The following is a 24,852-nucleotide window of genomic DNA, read 5'->3' on the forward strand; positions in this document are numbered from 1 at the left end:
ATGGGGGAGGGGCAGCAGCGTGAGGGAGTGAGGTGGAGGGAGGAGATAGGAGGAGGCGGTGACAGCAGCAATGTGAAGAGGAGGACTAAACTGGCAACAAACTGACACACACACACACACACACACACACACACACACACACCTTTGCAACACTACCACATATCTGGTGTCTAGCCACGCCTCCTCCTGTGAGGAAGTAAAAGCTCGCATTTCACTGTTTACATAACCTAGATTAACCAATAAGAGAAAGAGAGAGAGGGAGAGAGAGAGAGAGAGAGTGTCAGCCACTGTAAATTGTTTTTTGTGCACTTCTTTTCAAGGAACTGCAAGAAAATTCCAGAAACGTATTTACTCGTCATATTCTAAAATAAGATGTAATACATTTAAAGGATAGTCCTGCCCTGATAACAACTACATGTGAAAAAGGATTAGTAATAAAAGCTACAGTACACTTGCTCAGTATGCGCGATGCCCTTTTTTGTGTTGAGTGCATTTGATCGATTCATCTCAAACTAAGAATTTAGTGGCAGTTAATGTTCTGCTCGTATCAATAAAAAAGCAGAGCCAAAGGGCGCCGGTGGCCCAGTGGTCGGTAGGGGCCGTGGTCCTACGAGCTGGCAGCTCGGGTTCGGGTACGGCATGCTGCTCCTTTCCCGCGTATCATTCCCTGCTCTCTCTCTCTGATTTCTGACTCTATCCCCTGTCCTCTCTAAACAACAGAGGCATAGAAAGCCATAAAATAAATAAAAATAAATAAATAAATAAAAACAGGGCCGGGAAAATTAACAACTTTAAAAAGAGACTGAAACTAAAACATGTAAAGGAAGATTAAAAACTTTACTTGTCAGTAAGAATCAATGTAACTAATAAAGTTTTTGTGGAGACAATCTCTACATAAGTGGGGGTAGGACCAAAAAGATGTATATTTTGATGATAGTATATGCCCTTACAAATGCCCTTAAACATGGAAAAAGCTTGTGACCTTGAGTGAGATGACCTTCTCTTCGCCTTGGAGAAGTTTGGCTTTTGTCTTTATTTTATCTCAGGGATTAAAGTGTAAAGGGCCTTTAAGGGCCCCTATAAAATGGTGTTTTATGTGTTGACTCGACAACAACCCAATTGCATCGGTTCGCTTTCAGTGGGTTTACGTCGCCTGTTTTTAATTGCTATGTATGCTTAATATTTGCTTTGATTTCAGAAGTGATCCCCCCTCTGAACTGTCTTTGGAGGTAGTAACAGAGGCGTGAGGGGCTAGATGGTATTAGCGGAGACAGCGGGGCCAAAGTAGAACTTGTTTGATGGTGCTTGCTGAAAACGCTAAACTGCATTCGTTTGTATCGCAAGTGGTGAAAAACTGGCGTGAGTGGATGTTACAGATTAACATCCATTAAAGCATTTCTTAAACCAGTATTTTCTGCCAACAGATCCTGGAAGTCATCACTACTATAAGCTTTTGGTATAATTCAGCAAACCCAGAGAACTCAACCTTAGGATATTCTCTCCCTGTGACAGTTAAAAAAAAAAGTCTTAAGACCATCCGATTTTTTAATTATGAATAGAGAATGGGCCAATACCAAAATGACCAGAACTGATTTCTGTTCCAAATTCTTCCCCCACTATGTCACGAACGTCAGTAGGATGGACCGAACAGTATGACTAATGTTGACAACACGATGAGTTTAGATGACGCATGATTCAAGTCCCCAGATAAAAACATATTTCAGAAAAAGATGGAGGCTGATTTTGTTGATGAGTGATTCGAACTCATAATCAGGTTCACATAGAGCCAGAGGGACACCTGATACAAAGTCTGCACAGAAACACACACACACACACACCGGCAGTCTGGTGTGTCAGTATGTAGACCAGCTGGTATTACTGTAGCACCTCCTACACTTCACTCTGTGCAGACCTTAATCAGGTCACAACACACACAATCACACACCATACACACACTCAAGCACAAGTAGACAAAAACACATACACGCAAACTAAAAGATTTCTAGATTAAGTTTGAACTGAACTAGCTAAACTTCTTAGTTTAAACCAGTTGTTTGATAAGCTGAAAATCTAAAAATTAACAGAAAATTAAAAAAATTAGAGATTCTTTGTGTAAAATAAAACATGCTATGTTGAAGTGCTGGCATCTCTGACAACAATGCAGCAGCCAGCATGTCCTCCTTCTAAGTTTTCATTCTAGTCCTGAGTGCTCTGTTTTTGTTTTAACCAGAGAAGGTAGACGATTTAAGGCACCCCCACACGACCATTTTGGATGCCCTTGTTTTGCCAGATGTGAGACCAGTTATTACGTCAAACCAACAGGTGTTGTATCGTAAAATGTAAGTATTAATACTTCAACTATATTAACACATCAATCTGACACAAAGAAACATTACTGTTACAATCCCTCAGGCTTTTGTCAATAATTTGATCACTAATTTTGGTTTGGTCTCGAACTTAAACAATCGCTATGCCATCTTCCTTCAATAAAACCTGACCCACTAAGAACATGATGCTCCTTCATCATGCTCTTAAGATTAGGTTAAGGGCATGATGCTCTTGAAATTTTTTTGTGGCTGAATGTTATCACTTCAAGAGGAACTTTTTTGTGCTCCACCCATCTAGTTCTGATGTAAGTTTGCGGGGTGAAGTGACTTGTCGCTGATTAAACCACCAGGTGTCTGTAACATTTGTGGGAGGAAACATGTTTACTTGTTTATCTTCAGTTTGAACTTCAGAGAGTGAGCGTGTACTCTGCTTACCAACGCCTCCACACAGGCAGGGGAGCAACAGGCTAATTAACAGACTATTACTCTGCTGCTCTCTGGAGTCACAGTGTGTGTGTGTGCGTGTCTACGTGTGGGTACATGTGTGTATTATGGGAGATGTGACTAAACCTCACGACAGCCTAATCTGAGCTTCAGAGAGCTAACAAGATGCAGCAATCACTCCTCAATCTGTTCACTTACATGCACACCAGCACACACACAAACATATACACACACACCTGACCCAGAACAGACATCCCAGCAGAACTGGGTTGCTGAGGAGGTTGATTTTATTTTAGGAGACTGGTCCCACCTCCCCGAGTCCATTTCTGAATGTCACATTTTAATGAATGGCGTCGCTTCTTCTTGAACATATTAGTTTTACGCAGGAAAGTGTGTGCATGTGTGTATGTTCTCTCTCTGTGTATGTTCACTTTGTGTGTATGTATGTATGTATGTATGTATGTATGTATGTATGTAAGTATGTATGTGTGTGTGTGCGTGCATTTTTTATTGGGGGACTCACCTATTTCAGAATCTCTCTCTGATTTTCTAGCTGAGACAAATTGTATGCCTCTGCACAGTTTAATGCTTAAAACAAGGTGTTTTAGTTTAGGCACAGTTTTCTTAAGTGGGTTTATAAATCACATAAAAACCTGCTTTAAATATGTTTTTTGTTTTCTTTTCATTAGTAACCTTTGTTTCCTCATTCTAAAACATGTGGTGGTGTGCCCCTGGGGTCCGTTCTAAGACAAATCATGTTTTCCTTTATGCTTTCCTTCACATGCAGACATATGGGGCATGAAGATACATTTAGCCTTTTGTCTATATTTGTTAATTGTCTACTAGCATTTCAGCAGGCAATTTATTGTCTTTTTGCAGGAAAAAGAGCCAGTGTGGAGAGCAAAAGGGCGAAACAGAATCCTGCAAAATCGACATTTTATAACCCATAAGCAGTCATCTTTTATTCATGTCTGTAGGTACTGCATATCTTTAAATAGATACTGCATGCAATTGAAGCCAACAACATATTCTAAGACGCCTATCCTCAACACCAATTCTGCTTCCCAAGTTGCTAGCCGGACTTTTAATGAAGGAGACACACTAAAAAGTAAGTCTTGACTGGAAGTTCGTTCAGTTCAAGATGCTTTCTTGGCATGGATGGTAACCGTTGTTGCCAAAGCAAAATTATCAAAACGATCAACAATCATGTAACATACATAACATTTGACAATAATGTTATATTGGAGATCCTTCGCTGCCAACTGTCGGCTACAATGGATGCCCAGAAAGCCGGCCATTACTACTAGAGACTGTATTCAGATGGGTTTCGAGATTGGTTTCCTCATAATAGGACGACTGACAGGATTTTCTAACAGGTTTGAAAATCATTAAACTTAAGTAGTAAAAAAGAAGAAAAGGAAAGATTGCAGTTAACTTTTTACATTACTACACTGCTTTTTTAATTTAGCCGTTTCAGATCTTCTTTATTTCCTCTAACTTCCTTTATTCTCTTAGCAAATTAAGTCTCAAACTTAATCCTGTTCAACATGGGAGGAAGTGTTCACTTGGTTGACTTTTTCTGTGAGTTGTAAACAAAGAGCTTGTAAAGATTTTGTGAATACTGAGTGTGCTGGCACCTTTTCTTCCAAATAATCTTTAGTGAATCGAACAGTATAAGATAAACATACATATAAACAAACATATAATAAACATTAGATTCAATACATATAACAGAGAATACTCTTCCACCAACATGAACAGCAGAGAAATTATCTGTCAGCCTATTTACCAACTTGTCTCATTCTATCTGTTTGCCTCTCTTGTTTTGTTATGGAAAAGTGACATCTCCAAATAACCTTCAATTTTTCTAAATTTGTACATATCCCAGCGCACCAGTCAATCATATTTCTTTGAATTAACCTTTCACTCCACAATTTAAAAAAAAGCAAAGCAGAAATAGGGAGGACATCGATCCCTGTGAGAGACTATCTGATAAAAAAGGACTGAAGTACCAGATATGAGTAGGAATACAATAATCACTGTTGAATAAATACAAAAAGCGATACAATAAATTACTATAGCGTATGGTGATTAACTTATGTTATGTTATGTTATTGACTCAGGTTAAGCGATGAAAATAATCGAAGAAAAGTGGAATGAATAAAAGTTTAGGTAAATGTAAAGGTAAAGAGAAAAGGATGAAATAAAAAAAGGTAGAAAGAGAAAGAAGAGGGGAGGTTGATCTTGAAGGAGGAAACTGTCAAAACTCTCAGGGAGGGCAGAGTCCTGGTGACGGTTGTTATGGGAACCATGGTACAGACGGTGGAGACGGCTGGGGGTGATGATGTCACAGGAGCAAAATAGACTTTCTAGGCGAGGAAGATAACATGTAAATGGATGTTTTTTTTCCATGAGGCCTTTAATGTCTCCTACCACCTGTGAAGACAACAAGCTCTAGTTCTGCTCACTCTACACTGTTGTGTGATGTCAAGGGCTGCTCATTACCTGTCCAGCATACAACATTGCACCAAAAATTTGAAATACTGACCCAAAGTTCTTTTAAGCCAACTCCCAGCAATATCCTTCTGTAGCCTTTGAAAGACCCAGAACCTCTCCTTACGTAATTAGAAAAATAAAATACATACATTTGAGTCTTTCCTTACTCAAGGTCCTTTCCACAGTTTACACAATTTGATCAAAAACAATGAAGTCATCTAAGAAGATACATTTAAAAAGTATATTTTCTCTCTTTCTGTTCTTGAATTCATTTCCAAATGTAACACTATTTGATAAAAAATAAAAACTGAAACTCGTCAAAAATAATTCCTCAATTTTTTCCTTATTTGTTGCTGTTGTAAAAGTGCATAGATTTAGTATAAGTCACACTAAAGCTCTGCTGGTTTAAACAAAACTCTCATTTTGAGCTGTTTTATTGCCTGCAGGAAAACTCTACACACACACGCGCGCACTGGCAGTGCTAACTTACCGTACAGCTCCACTGGTTCCGACGATAGATAGCTATTGCGTAACCTGCAGCAAAAAACTTGGCCATCAAGAGTAAATGGAGAAGTCCAGGAGCAAATCGGGAACATGCCCACTTTTCAGTGGGTATACACCCATCAAGCGGCGAGTTGAGCGCTCTGGCGCGATCCCTAGCTCCAGTTGCTCTCACAATTTAACATTTTGTTGCCAAACTAGAAACTTTAAGAGGATCTCCAAAAACTCTGGCAAAATAAACATTAGCCTAATTCGTCCTCTCTGTCATAGTGGCCCATGTCAACCTGTAGCCCCTAAAAGAAGAAGACATTTTGCACCATCAACCTTTAATTAAGAAACTGTGGCACAAAAACACACCTTCCCTAATAGTGAATACAACAAATTCAGCTCCATCATTTGATTTTACTGAGAACATTTCCACCTCAAGGGAATCGCACTGGCAAACCTTACAGCCCCAAACCCACTTTTGTAGCCTTTAGGCTCCTGCCAACTTGCTCTCTATGCTGGGTCAGTTATACAAAGTGTTGCACAACTATAGCGGGAAAAATGTGTCATAAGCCTGAGCAGAAAGCAGGAAGCAGGAAGGTACAGAGACGTGAAACTCTTTGATTAATGATTTGAATTTGTCTATCTCTCCGTATCAAACGCACTTTGGAGGCCTAAAGAACTTTATAACCAGCATTAAAGCTATGTTACATCTTACAGTGTAGTAATGCTGTAATTAGGACAACATGTACAGTCCGTGTGTGTGTGTGTGTGTGTGTGTGTGTGTGTGTGTGTGTGTGTGTGTGTGTGTGTGTGTGTGTGTGTGTGTGTGTGTGTGTGTGTGTGTGAAAGAGAGAGAGAGAGAGAGAGATCGGAAGTAATAGAGCAAGAAGAAGGAGTTGTGTTTTCTTAACAGAAAAAATAGCGAGTGTGTGTGTGTCTAAGTGTGTGTGTGTGTGTGTGTCTGTGTGTGTGTCTGTGTGTGTGTCTGTGTATGTGTCAAAGAGTTTTTCACAGGTTCACAGGTTCCTGCTGCCTAGGACCAAACATAACATGCAATCTGCCACTTTGAAGGGTTATCCAACTCTGACTCATGTTGATGAGGAGAACACAGCTCTCCATAGGCTCTATAGGCTCTCTGGTATGTTATGCTTCAGGCCACTAATTGTCTGTGACATCACAGAAAGTGTTAGTTAAGTGATGAACTGCAGTATTCTGACCTAACAATGTGCAACGGTCCAAAGAAAATTCAACCTGTAGACTGCCAGTAAAGAGGGACATTGAACTTGGCGACAAAATCATTACTTCATCTTAAAACTACACAAAATTTCAATCATCAATCATCATCATCATCAATCATCATCAATCATTTGGTCCTCATCAACATCAATATGTTCACCATTAACACACCAAAGGGAACCTGAGGTGTGCTGAGTACGCAAAGTCAGACTGCAAACTATTTGACTGTTAGCCTATCCTGCAGATTCACCTGATCTGCTACTAAGTTTCAACAACTTAAGTGGTGTTTATGTCTCCAGGCTGAAATTGCACAAACATGTCAAGGGATAAGACAAAAGACCTGACAATGTCTTTCTGGCTTACATAGAGATCATCATATGAATATGATGTCCATGATATAATTAGTAATTATTCCTGAAAACTGTAGGTTTTTTTTTGCCTCTGTTGGATCAAACAGCTGAAGACAGACAGGAAATGTTTGGAGGAGAGAGTGGAGGATGACATCAGCCCTGCACGGCCGCTGAGACGAGAACTAAAGCCTCTGTACACCTGAGGCACGCCCTTACCACCAAGTTAAACTGGCGCCCCTAAAAAATGCTTTTGTCAGAAAAAGTATGGAAAAAGTATTGTGTACTGCACAATATGTTAGCGCACCAGCACCCAAATGAAGGAATCCATAATCACAGCATTGAACATTGCCTTTTTGCATCTTACTAACCAGGCTTATAGACTTGTTAAAGCAGCATCAGCACCGGCAATGTGCGTACCCGGTGCGTAACGCTGTAATGCAATGTGAATTCCGACACCATGACACCAATATTACACCGTTAGAGAAGCAATGCATTAGTACAGAGGTATAATGATGGCAGAACTTCGTTTTTGCGGAACAGCAATCTTGAATTGGCTTTAGACATGATACTAAAATCCAAACAATATTGATACCAGGGCGGCTAGCTCCACTCATGGACTTGTGCTGACAACCAGTGGATCACCTGTTCAAGTCTAAGAAGAGACCAAAATATGGAAACTGGTCTGCTTGCTGGAGAGGAGCCAGTTCACTTCCCCAAGTACTGCTGAGGTGCCCTTCAGCACCTTTACTCTGCAAACCTGAATGTCCCCACAGGCATTAATTAGGTTTTTAAGAAACAAAAATAGAAGTTATAGGCATCTGATGATGGGTAGTTTTCTTGTTTTAAATTACAGAAGCAAGCAAGCTCTTGCACACTTTAATTGCACAATTAATTAATTTGTGCAATTTAGACAGTGTTTTCTCTCTCTTATGCTTGGGGGAGCTTTTGTTAAAAATATGACTCAAGATCTGGTTACAACCTTTTCATTACTATCCATGATCAAAATAACGGAGATCGTTTCAATATAAAAGACAAGGTATCAAAAACTATTGAAGTTTTGATAACCTTATATTAGATAAAACAACTCAAGGGAAACAGTTCCTTCTGACTCACTGTATCTCTCTGTCTACAATTCCTTCTTCCAAAAGCTGAGATATTTCACTGATAATCAACTGGGAAAGCACTTGTTAACACACTGTTTTGATACATTAATAGTTACAAGTCAACAAGTTCACAAAGTGCTTTGTGATCGTGTAAAGTAGACGCTTCTCAGTCTGTTTTCTTCCAGTGATGGGATTGAAGTTATCCAAAGTCTGACGCCATCCAAGTTATCCAACCAAAGTTTAAATCTTACCTCCTACACACAAAAAGACAGTGCTAGAGACAGTGCTAGAGACAAGTCTCTCCCCCCCCCCACACACACACACTGCCGACAACTCAGCTTCTAATAGGACTAATAGATGATTCATAGGGTTATGTAACACACACTGGCAACAGAAGAAATGAGAGGAGAGGAGGAGACCAGGGGGGTCAGAGGAGTTTGTTTCCTTTGGGAGGACAGAAGGCCAAAAGGCTGAAGAGGAGCGCTTGTCTGGGCACACATGTGGACAGTATAAATGCTTTTGTTATAAAAGCCCCATTGAAAGAAAAGGGTGAAGAAAAATATTATACTAAAGAGATCCGAAAGGCTTTATAAGTAAGTGTGATTTAATTTGTTTGCTTGTACGTTGTTAGCATTGCACCAGATTTAGCTGATTAGCTAGATTCAATCTGCAGTCGCTGGGCAGGTAGACACTCAAACAATACAAAATATAATACATTATGAATCAACACAAAATATGATGAAGAGCTAATAAAACCAAACGACATCGTAGCCACATTCCCAAACATAAACCCTCGTAGCCTCCCTCCACAACACAAAGAGCATACTACAATATATACACACATACACACACACAGGTTAGGTTAAGTTTTAAAGTGTGCTGTTGAGCATAGTATTAGGGCCAAACTTGGCAAAAACAACACGAACAGACTTTCGAAATACATAAAAGCCACATCTGACCACACAAAATCCTACTGTATGGGTTAATTTGTAGATACACTTTGTCTCCACAGCAACTCTTGAACAGGCATGTAAGTAAATTAAGCCCAAGGACATGTTTTCTAAACAAACTTCTTCTTCAGTTGTCAAAATAGTTGGTTAAAAGATTCAGGCCCACGAGTTCAAGAAACCCAGGGTATCTTTTAATTAAGTGGCTTCACCAACCCTAACAAAGGAGATCTCGCTAAGCTGTCACAGTAAAATGGTTATAAACCCAAAAAAACTGTCACACTTGCAGAAAACTCCTAAGAATAACTCCTGATATTTTCAGGAGGAGCTGTATGAGGGAATGCAAACAGCTGAATTTTTCAACCGGACATTAACCGGAGATTCTCTTGCCAGTCCTGCAGTATTTTTTCCGAAGCAAGTGTGAGTTAATGAGACAACGCAGCAGGATATTATCCGGAAAAATTCAGCTCGAGCGAGTAGGAGAGGGTGGTGAAATTTATATCCAATGACTGAGTCAGTGCATAGAGTGTGTATGCACACGACCACTACGATCTTCATGCACGCAATTAAATGGTTGCATTACATTTTTGTTCCAGTGTGTTGCTCTTTCCTTCTTTTGTTGATATGTATGTATGTTGATATGTATGTATTATTTGTGGTCAAACAGAGTTACCATGGTGATATCCTAGTAAGAAGTGACCCACATTTGCATTCCTGATAACCCAGAGTTACCCTAGAGTCAGCTCAATAACTGAAAATCCTGCATCCAGTATACCCTCCAGGGTGAGGGGGATTTCATATGAATATAACTATACAACAGCTACAGTGAGGTCAGAGGGATGATGTAATTATCCCTCAGTTGCAGGTTTTATTCTATGCTTGATGTAAGGTGTATTACTGTCATTTGAGAAAATGTTCAACATTGACATCATGTGTTTTGTGTCTCTGATGTTGAAGCCTGTGTGTGTTCTGCAGAATGTTTGGCTTGGCTGCAGGACGACTTTCCATTAAGGGTTCATAAACTTTAATGTTTAGTGTAAGTTTGTGAGCAAATGAATAGTAGCTCATATATCACAGGATATATATATATATATTTTGTATCTAGGTGGGAAACACATACTCACTTGCCCTGGTTTCTTTTGTTTGTTAAATGTAATGGGAACAGTGGAGATTTTATAACAATACTTGAGTGATCAAAGTCTGCCATTTTGACTTACCAAGTATCCCCTCGTCTTCATCATCTCCATCGTTGTCATCGTCATCATCATCAGTGATGTAGAAAATCTCTCTCTCCTTACTCCCATTCGGAAAAATCTCCTCAAAATCAGACATCCTGACGTGCCGGCTGCTGCTACCTCGGCATGGCCAAAATACACCCCTGAAACAAAGAGTGTGGGTATGAAGAGATGGGAACAAAAACACAGCACGATTCAAGTTTTGGTGCACAGTAAATGTTCTGCCTCCGTTTCCTTGGCTATCTGTTTCTCAGCAGAGAGACTGTTTGAATGTTTTCTCATGTAAAGAAAGATGACAGGAAGGGGAAACTCCAGAGGAACTTTTCTTTCATTTAACTTAATCCTCACTCCAAAGCCCAACACATACACAAATACAACATAAATTCTCAGGAGTGTGTAAACAAGTTCCAGCATATAAGAAGGTTTGTGTACTGATGTGAAAATGGCTCTAAGAGATCCCACTTCAAGACAGAAAGGGGTGAGTGATTCCAGAGTGTGAGTTAAAAAAAACAAAAACCTGTGTCTTTAAGAAGAGTCAAAGTCCTCTTAGAGCATGTTAAACTAAACACCCAGATTGGTCTGACTTAGTTATGCCACTTGCCCAAAGACATGCATGGAAATACAATGGTTTTCTGTCATTTATACTGACAGACAAACAGTAACTCCAACCATTTTTTAAAAACAACAATTATTTTGATTGTTTAGCTGATGATTTGCAAATCTATGTTCTAGGCTGTGCAAAACATTATCATTAAAAAAAAGGTAATCGAAGGAACGCCAGTTGGTGCGCGTGTCCCATGTGGGGAGGCTGTGATCCTTCTGGGATACTATAGTTAAATGAGAAGAAATATTGACGGGGATGGCCTGTCCCTTAGGTTTTGCCCTATTTACAAGCAAGTGCTTTAGCCCTCCGAGCGGGCGGCCAAGGTTCTTGTCCGACCTGTGGATACTTTCCCGCAATTCATTCCCCATTCTCTTATCCCAATTTCCCACTCTATATCCACTGTCCTTTCAAATGAACGCATAAAAAGCTCCAAAATAAATCCACCAAAGAAAAAGGGAAGTACAAAAATAGATGGCTTTGAAAAATATCTTTCATTGGAGAAATGGAGAAAACTCCCATGTTAGCTGTATTAAAACTATCATTGACATGAGGTTGAACCCTAACAGATCCCAAAAGTCCTTCATTATTTGAGAGTGGAAAATGGTTAACGCCCGTTGGGAAATGTGTGATTTGAATGCATTTGAGTACATTTTCAACATGAACATTAAACATACTTTTCAAATTGTTTTATATGACTCTGGATGGTAATGTTTCACATACTTTCTTCTGCACCTTCGGCTAAGCTAAGGCTCTGGGATTTTACAGGACACGATTTGGAGCATTTTCAAGGCTTTCTGTGAGAGAGAAGACGATCAAAATAAAAGTCTATGACCTGCAGATGAAAGACAGAGCTGCAGAGCAGATGGGATAAAAAAGGAACTGTACAACAGAAAGAGAGATAATCATTCTCCCATTATTCATGGGATTGTCTCTGTGCCAAAGTAAAACAATCAGAAACCAAAACCACAGAGGTCTGCCGGGCCCTTCATTACCAGCTGTGGTTTCAGTAATAGCAAAGTTCCCTTTTTGTTTTGTAGCACTTTAATTCTGCTATGGAAGAATCATATTGGTCAACTCTTCAAAAGAATTATTACCAATGTCGAAGTAAACAGATGTCTCAAAGTGTACCAGGACACTTCAGGAAATCAAACATAATTTCTGAATTAACCTTTTCAATCAAACAAATAAAAGAATACTCTTTTTTTTTTTAATCACAGGAGCTTCTGAGTTATAGTATTTAATTGGCTTTTATCTAACACAAAGAACTAATCTATTAGGTTAAACCAAACCTTTGAAGTGCACTCCCTCTAGGATGAGCCCAGACACATAACAGCATCATAGCAAGGTTTACTATTGATGACTTGCCAGCTCACCTTGCATAATGTTACACAGCACATTACACAACACAAAAGCTACGGCCAAGTCGACTCAACGGTCCAACAGGACACTTTTATGTACCTCATAAATCCAACCAAGCTAGACTTGAAGGACTTGTTGCTAGGTTGAAAAACCAGTATCCAAGGAACTGGATTTCAAATTGGTTTCTCTTGTAAAAAAAAACAAAAAAAAACATTAGAGCTAAAAGCATTGTGTAACTACACATGAAAATGGTAAGTTTGAGATCAGAATAACCATCCTGCTCTCATTTAATTCAGCTGATTTTAAAAAGGATTAAAATAGAACTTTTCTGCACTCGCTGCCCAGCACCCGTCTTCATAGGACAAAAATAGCAAATTAGCCTTACAACAACATCACACAATGTGCACATATACTGAAAAGAAGAAGAAGGAGAATATATTAGAGATGCACAGATTGGGAAAATCAGGGCTTCCCAAGGGATTAATAAAGTTCCTATCTATCTGATGCAGATACCTATGATTCAAATAACAAATTTAGCCGAGTGCAGATCCAGAGAGTTGAATTTATGACTTTGTTTGTTGTTGAACTCCCACATTGCCACCATTTCATCTCATACTTGACAATGAAAACAAGTCAGTTTGTTGAACATGTGACTCCTTCTTCCCAATAAATAACATCTTCTCTGAATCAGTAGTTAGGTGTACTAGATTCCAGCATTAAATTGATTTTTGCACAACAAATAAACATTGTCTACAGACATCATAACCGATGTTCATTCCACATCATATGCCGATGTGCAGATATCTGTTAACAAGGCCGATATTGGCTGATACTGATGTTGAACCGATGCATTCCTAGTATGTACAGGATATAGGCCTATATTAAGAATGAAACAATTCTCAATATAATATAGAACCATATAGTTCTGCCTCCACGGTTCAATACACGCTTGCAAATTGCGGTTTTACATACAAGCTTCCATGCAAAGTATTTCTCTCTGAATTGGGAAAGGGATTACTTTATATGAGATCAAAGAAAGAAAGTCAATGATATTAGAAGCAGACTTTGGTCTTCAACAAGGATATGAAAGGTGGGACATCTGTGAGATTTTTTCCATACAGTGGCTGTTTTATGACTTGAATGCGTCAGTAAATATTTGGATAGAAACGTAAAGAAACTAATTAAGTCCACATCAGGCTTGCAGCTCTGTGAAGATGTCTTCAAGCACAGCAGTTCTTTGGTTTAAATGCCAGAAAACAGCACGCTTCCATGGCATCAGCGACGATGCTAACATTCTGATGCTATGCCAGTTTTACTACCTTAAGTGTGGTAGCATGCTAACGTGAGCTAATTTCAAGCAAGCAAATCTTGGTGGTGAAAGCTGTTGTGAATTTAGCCTTGTTGAGTTAGTTTTCTGTATGTAGTTATTTACCACAGCACTGGACAATTCAAAACAAGGTCCTATCATGGTTTGCAGCATCCTCACTGTTATTACCGTGCAAGTTGAAGGAGACATGACTGTGTTCATAATGGCATGGCAATTGACGGATTTCACCGGATTTACTATCTGCTGCAACCCTGATCAGCCCAAAACAACCCTCCAGCATCTGGAATAAGACTTCTGTGTGTTGCTGAAGGACACTTCAGGAGGGCGGCTGCTTAATCCCTTTAACTCGCCTAGTTTAAAATGAACAAGCCTAGTTTGGTTGGTTCCTCAAAAAAGAGCATCAGAAGCTGCAGCACTTATTAACCACAGACTGTACACTGCTGGGAAAGCACACTACAGAACATTGGGAACTAGAACATACAGTAGGTGGATCAGTGACATTCTTATGTAACATTAGACGCTAGGAGAGTGTTGGCTGAAGGTTTTGGCTGAGAGGTCTTTCTGTAAGTGTGATTATTACTTGAGTGTGGGAACATACTGTTTTTGCATCTATGTCTCAGGCTGCAAATCCAAGGGTACCTATCCCAAACTGGCACGAAAAAAGCTGTCATTAAGAGGTCACACTGCTGAGAATATTCCTGGTACTAAAGCAGATTTTACTTGAGCAGCTTGAATCAGTTGATTATGAATCTTACACACTGGGTCATAGGGGATTTTTTTTGTGGTTGGACTGCAGGGTCCAAAAAAGGAACAGTACAACTCTTGAGACTTGCTGTTGTCGAAAAAACATGACCTGAAAGTAATCTCATTTGCCTTACACAGTCAAACATATCCATATGAAGCTCCCGCAGACACTCTATAGCCTGTTATTACCCTACATAACTTGGCAGGCACATCCGGCCAGAGACCACTTGATTTATTGCCATGGAGCTTTATGTAACTTTATATAGCAGAGGAAGGCAGGCCAAACTTTTCTGCTCATGTTGTTCCTTGAGGCTGTAAAATAACAGTTACATAACATACAGTATATGTTGGCTAGTCTGAGCTGTTCCCGGTTGGTCCCGCATGTAGGTCAGGCTTCTTACCTTACACGACCTTTATAAGTAGATGTAGATTTATGTGCAATATCAAACTAATGCTTCAAGCCCACAGTAACTTTGTGAATCTAACGCTTCATTTTTCTTGAATGTCCAAAGATCTTATTGTGAACAGAATTAAGCAAAAGCTGTAAAATGTAAAGATACCAGAGCACCACACTGTCATCTATTTTCACTTGTTGCTTGGAATGCCCCTTTCTCGACCTTGTTCCTCTCTGTTTGTCTAATCAAGTTGAAAATAAATATGTAATTACTTTCATAAATGCAGCCCATCTCCTCAGAGGTAGGGCTGTGCAATTAAGCAGAATTTTATCCTCATAGCATATGATCCCTCTCAATAAACACATCGCAAAAGTCTAGCTTTATTGCAATAAATAAATAAAAACTTAATGTAGTCAATCAGTGCTTCCTCCCTCAGCATGTGTACTTTGCACCTATTGGATGGAGGCCTGAGTATAATGTTCAGGGGTTCATATCATTTTGATGCAGTGAGATGAAGTTACAGCTATATAGCTATTTTTACTCTTAGATTATTTTTGTGCAAGTTATAGTTGTGTAAATAAATTGTTTTTTGGAGTTATTTTGGATTAAGGAAGGGTCTGTTGCAAACACAGGTTATGTATGAAACATAAAGAACAGCAGACTGGCAATTAAACTGAGTTACAGCTATAATGTATGTATAGTCTTTATTTTTATTATCGCTTTTCATGCCGTTTTCCCAATACTGAAAAATGTTATTGCACATTGCAAATTTTTCTCATATCGTGTAGGCCAGTGCTGTCCAAACTTTTTTTCTTGCGGGCCAAAATTGTCCTGTTAGAATCGCCACAGGTTTTGTTTTTTAAAATATAGTTGAAAAAATAATAAGGCTTTGTAGATCAGAATCAAAAGGCTCGCTAAAGAAACCCTTTAATAAAAGGAAATCAAATACTTTGTTTTCTTCGTTCAACTTTATTTGTTTTTTTCTCAGAATCAAGCCTGTAATGTGGTTAATAGTTTTGGAAAAGCTTTCTGCATTTAGCTCAGGTCATTAAATGGTTAAACAACAGTTCGCTTGTTTGCAAAAACTTTGCATAAGTTTTTTTTTCATAGTTTACAAAAAAATGTGGAAAATAGTAAAAGCTGTAGATTTAAAAAAAACAACAACATACATGTTACTGAACATTTTCTATTTTAGGAATATTGTTCAGCCCTTGTTAACATGAAAAATAAAAATAAGATAATGTGGCAATCTAAATCAAGGCCTCGGGCCAAAATCTTCTGATTCTTCATTTGAAGTCATGGGCCACAAAAAATCCCCTCAAGGGCCGCAAATGGCCCTCGGGCCGCACTTTGGACACCCCTGGTGTAGGCCTACTCAGCGGTTGGGTATAAATGTTGGACACATTATTAATATGAAATCTCAGAAAGGGAGGATTTACTGCAGGACTGTGGCAATAGATTCCAATTTACTGTTTTGTTCAGGAGGTAGTGTTGTTGTATCCAATCCTTGTATTAGTTAACAAAAACCTCATAATTAGTCAAAGAACCACACTGATCTGACACTCTTAGTCATTCAACACGAGTACGGTATTTAGGTTGCCTCTGATGCAAATGATTGAACTTACATGAACATACAGAATACTTTGACCTGAAATGAATCTATTTGTTAAATTAAGATGCATTTCACATCTTTTACTTGATTACTGAGGACTCCTGTCAGTATGTAAAAGCAGTTTCTGTAAGAATGGCATAACTTTTGGTTTCCACATTGTTCTGGTTTCTGTTTGTAGTCCTAGTTATGTCCCGTTGGGTTTCAGTTGGCTTTGGTAATATCCAGAAAAACAGTCTGTATGTGGAGAGCAGAAAGAGCAGAACGCAATCGGCCATGATGCAATATGAACTCCCATTGTCAGACATTTTACGACTAATTCAATGTAATTAATCTCTACAAACATCCATACAATAAGCTCATAGACGTTGATTCACAACAAAAATCATTCAAGCTTTTAGTTAGACTGTAAACAATGCCAATGCACGGAAAAGGAAGTACTGCTCAGGCATGGCTTCACTAAAAGACCAGGGGGAAAAAAAGGATGTAGCTCCGTCACCAGACAATAGCTGATGGGTTCCCAGATTATAGTCAGCGACTGATGGCAGATATTTTTGTGAGAGAATAGATGTTCAAAGGGGAACTTTGTTGAAAGAATCAGCTTTTTTAACCATAACTCCATGTTATGCTAAAATCTCTAGGTTGGGGGGCAACAGCATCCTCTCAGCCTTTGGGTTGTAAATATAAATATATATATATATATATATATATATATATTTTGGTTGAACTTCCATAGCTGCACGATGAAATCAGAAATCTTCATCTAGCTAAAGCAATAAAAAACGTTCCAGCTGTTCATACGGACTAAATCATCTAAATAGTCGGGGCACAGATGTGGTTAGGTCGCGCCCCATGTATGGAGGCTAAAGTCCTCCAAGCGGATGGCCCGGGTTCAAGTCAGACCTCTAGCTCCTTTCCTGCATGTCGTTCCCCAACTCTATCCCCGATTTCTTACTCTATCCACTGTCCTATCAAATAATGGCAAAAAAGCATTTGACCTCTTTTTCCGTAGATCATCTGACTTAACACCCTCACACAAGGAGACATGCAAAATTTATAATGCTGCCAGTATTACATTTTGAGTTTAGTTTGACTTCAGCTGGGACACAAACTATCTAAAAATCCCTGAATGTGAACACAGGCTGCTGATGAGGGCAAAACATCAAACACACAGAGGGGAGATAAAGGATAATAGGGGAGATTCACAGCCAGGGGGATTGTGGGAGTGTGGGTGTTTGTGGAGAGAGAACAGGAGGGGGAGAGGGCTGCAGGGGGGGTCTGTCTGGTGTCCTAAAAAACACCCCAATGGCCAAAGGGGGGAGGGGTTAGATAACCTAAATTTCTCTAAATAGAAAAGTAGGACACTGTAGTCTGATCCCCTCCAAAAATGACCGGTCTGAACACAGCAATGCACATGGACTCCATGACAGAATATATTCACCATTAAAGTAAAACCTAGAATTTACCATTTAACAACCTGAAAAGGCAATATTTTCACTTTTGTACACTAGCACATATGCATTCACATGACAAGAAAACAAATCTGCTTAAATTTTTTAAATTTAGGAGATAATTATCACTGACTTAGAAGTCACGAGGTACTAATAAGAATACCATATATTCGGGTTTCAAACTTGCAGAAATGTCCTGAAAAACTCTTGATATTTCCCGGAGGAGCGGTAGGCTATACGTGAATGCAAACAGCCAAACTTTGTACTCAGACTCTAACTGGAGTTTCTCCTGCCAGACCCCTGGTATTTTTTCTGCAGGAATCCGAGTGGGCTGATGTGAGAACCCAGCAGGATATTCTCCTGAGAATTCACCTCGAGCCAATAGGAGGGGGAGTGACATTTCTATACTGTGACTGCTGCACGGTGCTTAGACTGTGTCACACCGCTACGATCTCTGTGCATGTTAATAAATGGCTGCATTACGTTTTCTGTTCGTCAGTATGTTGTACTCCGCTCTCTTGTTGATAAGTGTGATTCCGTTGAACTACATGTCGCACTGGTATAAAGGCAAATATTCTCATTACAGTGTCATTTAGTGGACTCTGTTTCTTCGTCCGCTACTTCCCTGACTGTTTTTTTACGACACGTCTTACCACAGCAGACTCCTCGCACTTCCTCCCGTCTGACAGGGATAGTCAGACGGGACTGACTATCCCTGTCAGTCCCGCTGTGGGGAGCGTATGTGAACAGCCAGGTCAAGAGAATCTCCGGAGCAGTCTTCCTGAAAAGGTCTAGATAATTTCAGGAGTGCAAATCTAAAAACGTCTTATGTTAGACACGAGAATCTCCCTACTTAATCAAGCTCCTTCATTCTCTTTCCTGCGAATACTATCAATTTCTTGCAGCATTTATATAATGTCATGAAGTCATGCTCCGTCCACCATCTTTGATGTGTTATAAAGATTAAACTGCAACTGCCACACCGCCCTTTTTTACATAATGCCTATTTCATGGAAATGACATACAGAGGCTATACAGATGCTGTACTGGCTTTTACATCATTGCTCCAGTCTGTCATTCGGGTAATACACATGAGATGTCTCCTACAGCATGGTTAATAGATAGAATCCACTTCCCATGTGAACACCCAGATGCCTATTGAAAGCCTCTGAGAGGAAGATAGACGGGGGGCTAAAAGAAATAAAAAGCAGCGATAAAGGAGGAAGGCAGTGAGAAGACGGCTTCTTGCATAAGCTGCCTTACATAAGATCTGGCTAATAATGCCACTGTTCAGCTAACTATAAAAAAAAAGTTACACAAGATGTAAAAGATGAACACACACACACACTGTACAAGACAAACACACAAAACACACTCGCTCTCTTCTTGGGGGCCCAAACTTTCTTATTCCACACAAACTAAACTCTTGCAATGAAGTTCGCCAGTGAAGCACGTTGTTCCTTTAACCTTAAAATGAGACAAAATATAATTCAGCCTAAACCTTAAATGGTCTGTTTAGAAATTAAGACTGAAAAAAGTTTCCAAAAAAGTCCTCAGAGGTTTAGAGTTCAGTAGAATTCTTGGCTTTTTTTTTAAAACTACATTTTCTAGAAATTAGAGAACAAAGATGTACTAGTCGAGTGAAAAATAATTAATATTTTCTATTGAACATCTCCATAAAGACTAAAAGAACATGATTGTTTGAAAACATTCATAAACACAGAAAAAAAAGTATTAAATAAAGTGAAGGTATAAAAAAAAAGAAACGCTACAATGCCTTATGCGTATGAAAAAGCAGCACTTAAATTCAGTTTGCTTTACATTATATTTATTTTTTCCTTTTTATTGAGAACGACTAAAACAGATGGGCTGTCACCTTAGATAACTAAATGCAGGTCACTCACAAGATTATTAAAACCACCAACGCTTGGATTTATGGCTCTGAAAATGGACATTGTATAACACCATCCTTTTATACAGGACATGCTTACAGACTCAGAAGATCTGCATCCTCACAGTCACAGCCCCTCACTTGTGTAACAGAATTACACAACACTAAAGCATGGTGATGGGGTTTTGGAGGGAGGGAGGGAGTTAACCCATCAAGTCAGCTTATTTCAGTAATTTTAATAAACATCACACATACTGTTAAAAACACAGCATTTGTGGACTCATCTAAGTCTCTGCGGGCTTCATTATCTCATGCAAATGCAAAAAACTTAAGAGAATCCTGAGGGGCTTTTAGTTAGTGGAGAGAAAACAAAGTTGGACCTGTCTGGGTCTGACTTTGTTAAAGTTCACGACGACAAACCAAGTTTACTGTTTGGGTGTGTTAGGCTTATTTGGCATCTTATGCTGGCCTGACAACAAACGACAAGTCGTGGACAAATTTCCAAAGTCGGGAAAAAATCCAGAGAGTTTTGCTGGAGTCCTCTGTGATCGTTTGGTGCAAGGTGCTCATAAAACGTGATCCAAGCTGTTTTAAGGCTAACTGTTTATTGTCTTGGTGTAACAATAAAATAAAAAATATTGAATTTTATCCCAGGTCTTTAGTTGTGTATTATTCAAATTGTGTTGTTCAATGAAGTGACCATTGTCAACAACCAATAGGAGCGGACTTACCAGCACCAAACAGGAAAGCATAAACTTGTAAACATGGCAGGGAGGCAGAGGAAAGTGTGGTTCTCCTGGTCTGAGGGAAAGGAGGAGAAACTAATGGTGTTGTGGAGAGAGAGAGAATGCCTCTTTGACATGACATCACCTTTGTACCACGATCGAGTGGAGGAGGAAAGAAGGTGGACAGAAACAGCTGTGGCCCTCAAAACAGCTTAACGTGTAACTTTGTCTTTAAGGTAACACAATGTCAAGCCACAAGTATTTGTAAAGTTTTAAGTTTTACCCGAGCCCAGAGAGCGCAGAGACCGAGTCGAGATCAAGACATTTAGGGATCGAGACGAGTCAAGACCAAGTCCAAGGAAAGGCTAGACCGCGACAAGACCAAGACCATAAACATCAATAAAAAAATCATCAACTTGTATGCAGCGGGCGTGTCACTCATTGAGACCGCAACAACCGGAAGGTTGCGGGTATAAACTGGGGATAAAAGTCATATTATGAATGAATTGAAGTTATTTGTTCTTTTAGAAAGGGGCGTTTTCCTTCTAATCAGAGTCATCACATGGAAAAATAGCCTTTCAGTGGTGGTCTTGATTTCAAAATCCGGAGTGTGTGTAAGTCTGAGACCGAGACAAGACTTGTGGTGGAATTTCTGTAGTTATTTAGATTATAATGTACAGACGTACAGTCAGTCCAGTGTTTCCCCTAGGTTTAAAGCATTGGGGGGTGGAGACATGCCGACATGCCGACATGCCGACACAAACACTTGAAGGAATCTTGGTGTTCATGAGTTACTTTTAATGACAGCTGTCCTTTTATCGGAAAGGTATCCTTAAATTACTTATTTCCCTGATTTCCGACTCTATCCACTATCCTATCTCTACAATAAAGGCACAAAAAGCCCCAAAATAAATCTTTAAAATAAAAATACATTTAAAAAATATATATAATGGTAGGGGAAACACTGCAGTCAGACCTGACAGAGTTCAGTTGTTATTAAAACACCAAGTACAGCTTGGAGAGTGTCAACTGTTCTTCCTGATATCTGCAAGGATGTTTGGTAGACTTATTGTCTGCTCCAGTGTTATTGATGTCACAGTTTAGTCTAGGTGGGGCAATGTGACACGACCCTGATAATGGTAATGTCTTTTAGGATATATGCGATGCCTTTCGAAAAGTGTGATGTTGAATCATGTCTCCTCATGAGTATTCATCTGATGTATAAACTTTCATCAACGTAAGCCATCTGAGTCAACTGAGTCTTACTGTATGGAGTCAAGTCTTAGTAATTTCCTCAACAGACTGAGTAAAAATGCTTTTGATTCTGAGAAGAGACAGAGACCGTCAAAAAGTGGTCTCGAGACCAATCTTCATACCAGGACCGATTTTGAGTACAACACCAGTAGAGCAGCTGTCTGGGCTGAACCCAGGGGGTTTAGATTTGAAATCAGAAAATCACTTAAAAGACCAAAATAAGAAAAAAAGTACTGCAATTTGAATTCATGTAAAGACATTTCATTCATCCAGCAATTTCCTTTTTTGTCCAATTGCATATTGCAGTAACAAAAAAATGCAATTTCAGCATTTTCAAATATCATTCAGCCTTACATGATAGCATCGTCATTGTGAAGAATTTAGCATGCCACTGTATCAAGTTTAAACAATGTCACTCTCAGACCTGGTAAGGTGGCTGTATAGGCCCAAAAAGAAGGTGTTTTGGTTGTATTTGATTCAGAAACCTCGTTAAAACATTGAAATGACCATAACCTGTTTCTTCATCAATATGATTCAGTTCAGATCCATCAAATGTATATTTATATAACTTGTGATCTTTCAAGTGCAGAATTTGCTTTGTTTCCGTGTTAAATAACACACCTTTAAATAACCATGTCTCAGAGTTGATCTAAATTTGGCCCCAGCCGAGAGAACAGTACCTGACCTTTAACACATTTCTCTAACCTGCAGTCTGCTCGCTCTAATTTGGACACAGTTGTTCTAATTCTGTCTCTGAACCTGTAAATACCTCCCTCACGTACAAGTTTATTCAGGACAAGCCCGCATTAAATAATCTGGCGTCGAACCACACAAACACACACTCACATCCATCAATACACCTGAGTGACCTGGATCACTAGAATAACCTGCATGGACTCCTTTCAGAGAGATATATTTAAACAGCTAAACCTTCAGGGTCAATTCCACACGTGTGTCATATCTAATTCCCTCCTACCTGAGCTCCTTTTTGTCCTGCAGAATAAAAAGGAAATTTCACAAGATCAAAATGAAGAAAGTAGGAAAAAATAAAAAACATCCACCATTGATCATATCTGTGGTTGTGGTTCAAACCAAACAACTAAGAAAGTGATTATTTTAGTGGTTGACAAATGACATCAGGAGATACGTTCACTCTAACATCTGTACAGCATCAAATGAGGAGTAGTGCCTGAGTAACGCAGGAGCTTCCTGACACAAACTCTATGCATTCTGAGTACATATGTCTGAAAGGGGGAGGGGTCGAGAAGCATAAAGGGAGAGATCAGAAATCAGTGATCTCCTATTGGGTGCTGCTGGCTGAAGTCCAGCCAATCACAGAGGGTTGAGTGGGTTCACTGGGTTCTTCAGGGTTCACATAGGGACATTGGTGGGGAAGGGTCTCCTCTGCTTAACATATCTTAACTCAGCCACAACACGAGGGTGGCTTATTCTGCCGGCAAAGCTGATGAATTAATTGACAGCTTGAAAGCAAACACTGAAGAGACAAATTAAAATGTAGTCCCTTTTTAAAAAACTGTTTTGTTATTCATTTTTTCCTTTCTTCTAGGCAGGTTATGTCTAATAAAATAATTATTATCAACTGTAAACACAGATTTTTTTGTACCCATTTATAATCTCATGTTTCTCCTTCTATACATCTAAAAAAACAAAGGGAATAAGATCCTACTGAAACAAAAAACAATAATTGGAGAGAGATTTTTCATCAGAAATATGGAATACATCGTGTGAAGAATATTTACAGAACAAACACATGATGTAAAGTTGGACTGCAGTTGAGTTGAAGTTTTTTAGTTACGTGAAAAACGCTTCATCAACCAAAATATGTGATGAACAGTTATCTAAAATTCCCGCCTGCTGCCTCTTTGTAGCCTTTTACATCCTTTACGGTTCTTAATCGACAAGTACATTTTCAGACAGTTTATTTTCTCTTTCACAATAACTGTTTTGATGCTTAAATGTATTTGTCTTTTTATTTAGCTGACAGCTGGAGAGGTGCCAGGTCACTTCGCGAGGACTGCCGAGGTGACCTTGAGCAAGGCACCAAACCCCCAACAGCTCTAGAGCGCTCCCTGTGTAGAAGCCGCACTCTGACATCTCTCCACTAATGCATGTCCACAGGTCCTGTTTGTGCATGCTTGTTTGTATTTTGGGCCTATGCATGTGAGTACGTCTCAATAACAGAGTGTAAAACCAGAATTTCCCTCAGAGATTAATAAAATATGCACATTTTAACATGTATTTTATTGTTTTTTACATTTTTATTGGGACAAAAACTGGTCTGAATTTTGTTGAAATATTTTTGAATATGTAATTTACTAATCATTAACTCTAACAATAATTATAGTTAGAAAATGGTATTGTATACACTTGACATGAATGTTGTTCTTAGTCTTGTTTTATTTTCTACATTTTATATCTGAGTCCACTTTTTCTTGCACAACCAACAGTTACATCACCATTATTTGCCCCATTACTTAAATCATGTTTTGTTTTTTTCTCTGTGACCCTTTGTGACCCCTGAGCTTAATCATTAATGAGACTAAAGAGAGTTAAACAACCAGCAAAGCAAAACGTGTTTGGGACATCATGACCTTTACATTTATCTCACACCATAAATAAGTACGCTATTTAGAGTGTTCTTATCATTTTATATATTTTGATAATGATAGTACACAGGTGACCACAGGGTGCATTTACGTTTCATGAATATTAGTCTGTGGGTTCATCTTTGTGAGGCTATCGAGTCTCCTCAAAGAACACACACGCTGTTATTAAATGATGGAAAAACATGATGCAACCACTTTGAACAGACGCTACTGACCAACAAACGAGTTCAAACAGGAAC

At 39.1% G+C, this 24,852-nt stretch overlaps 1 protein-coding gene across 1 annotated transcript in view; it reads right to left on the reverse strand.

The window, feature by feature from the left end:
- Positions 1 to 24,852, reverse strand: part of LOC109993547 (helicase ARIP4-like) — a 71,336-nt gene that overhangs the window by 40,484 nt on the left and 6,000 nt on the right. The window contains exon 2 of the mRNA XM_065960942.1: positions 10,610 to 10,770. Within this exon, the coding sequence (XP_065817014.1) occupies positions 10,610 to 10,724 (115 nt within the window). The 5' untranslated portion in view covers positions 10,725 to 10,770. The remainder of the gene's footprint in view (positions 1 to 10,609; positions 10,771 to 24,852) is intronic.

Source organism: Labrus bergylta, chromosome 12 (genome assembly GCF_963930695.1).
Source record: "Labrus bergylta chromosome 12, fLabBer1.1, whole genome shotgun sequence".
Taxonomy (NCBI): domain Eukaryota; kingdom Metazoa; phylum Chordata; class Actinopteri; order Labriformes; family Labridae; genus Labrus; species Labrus bergylta.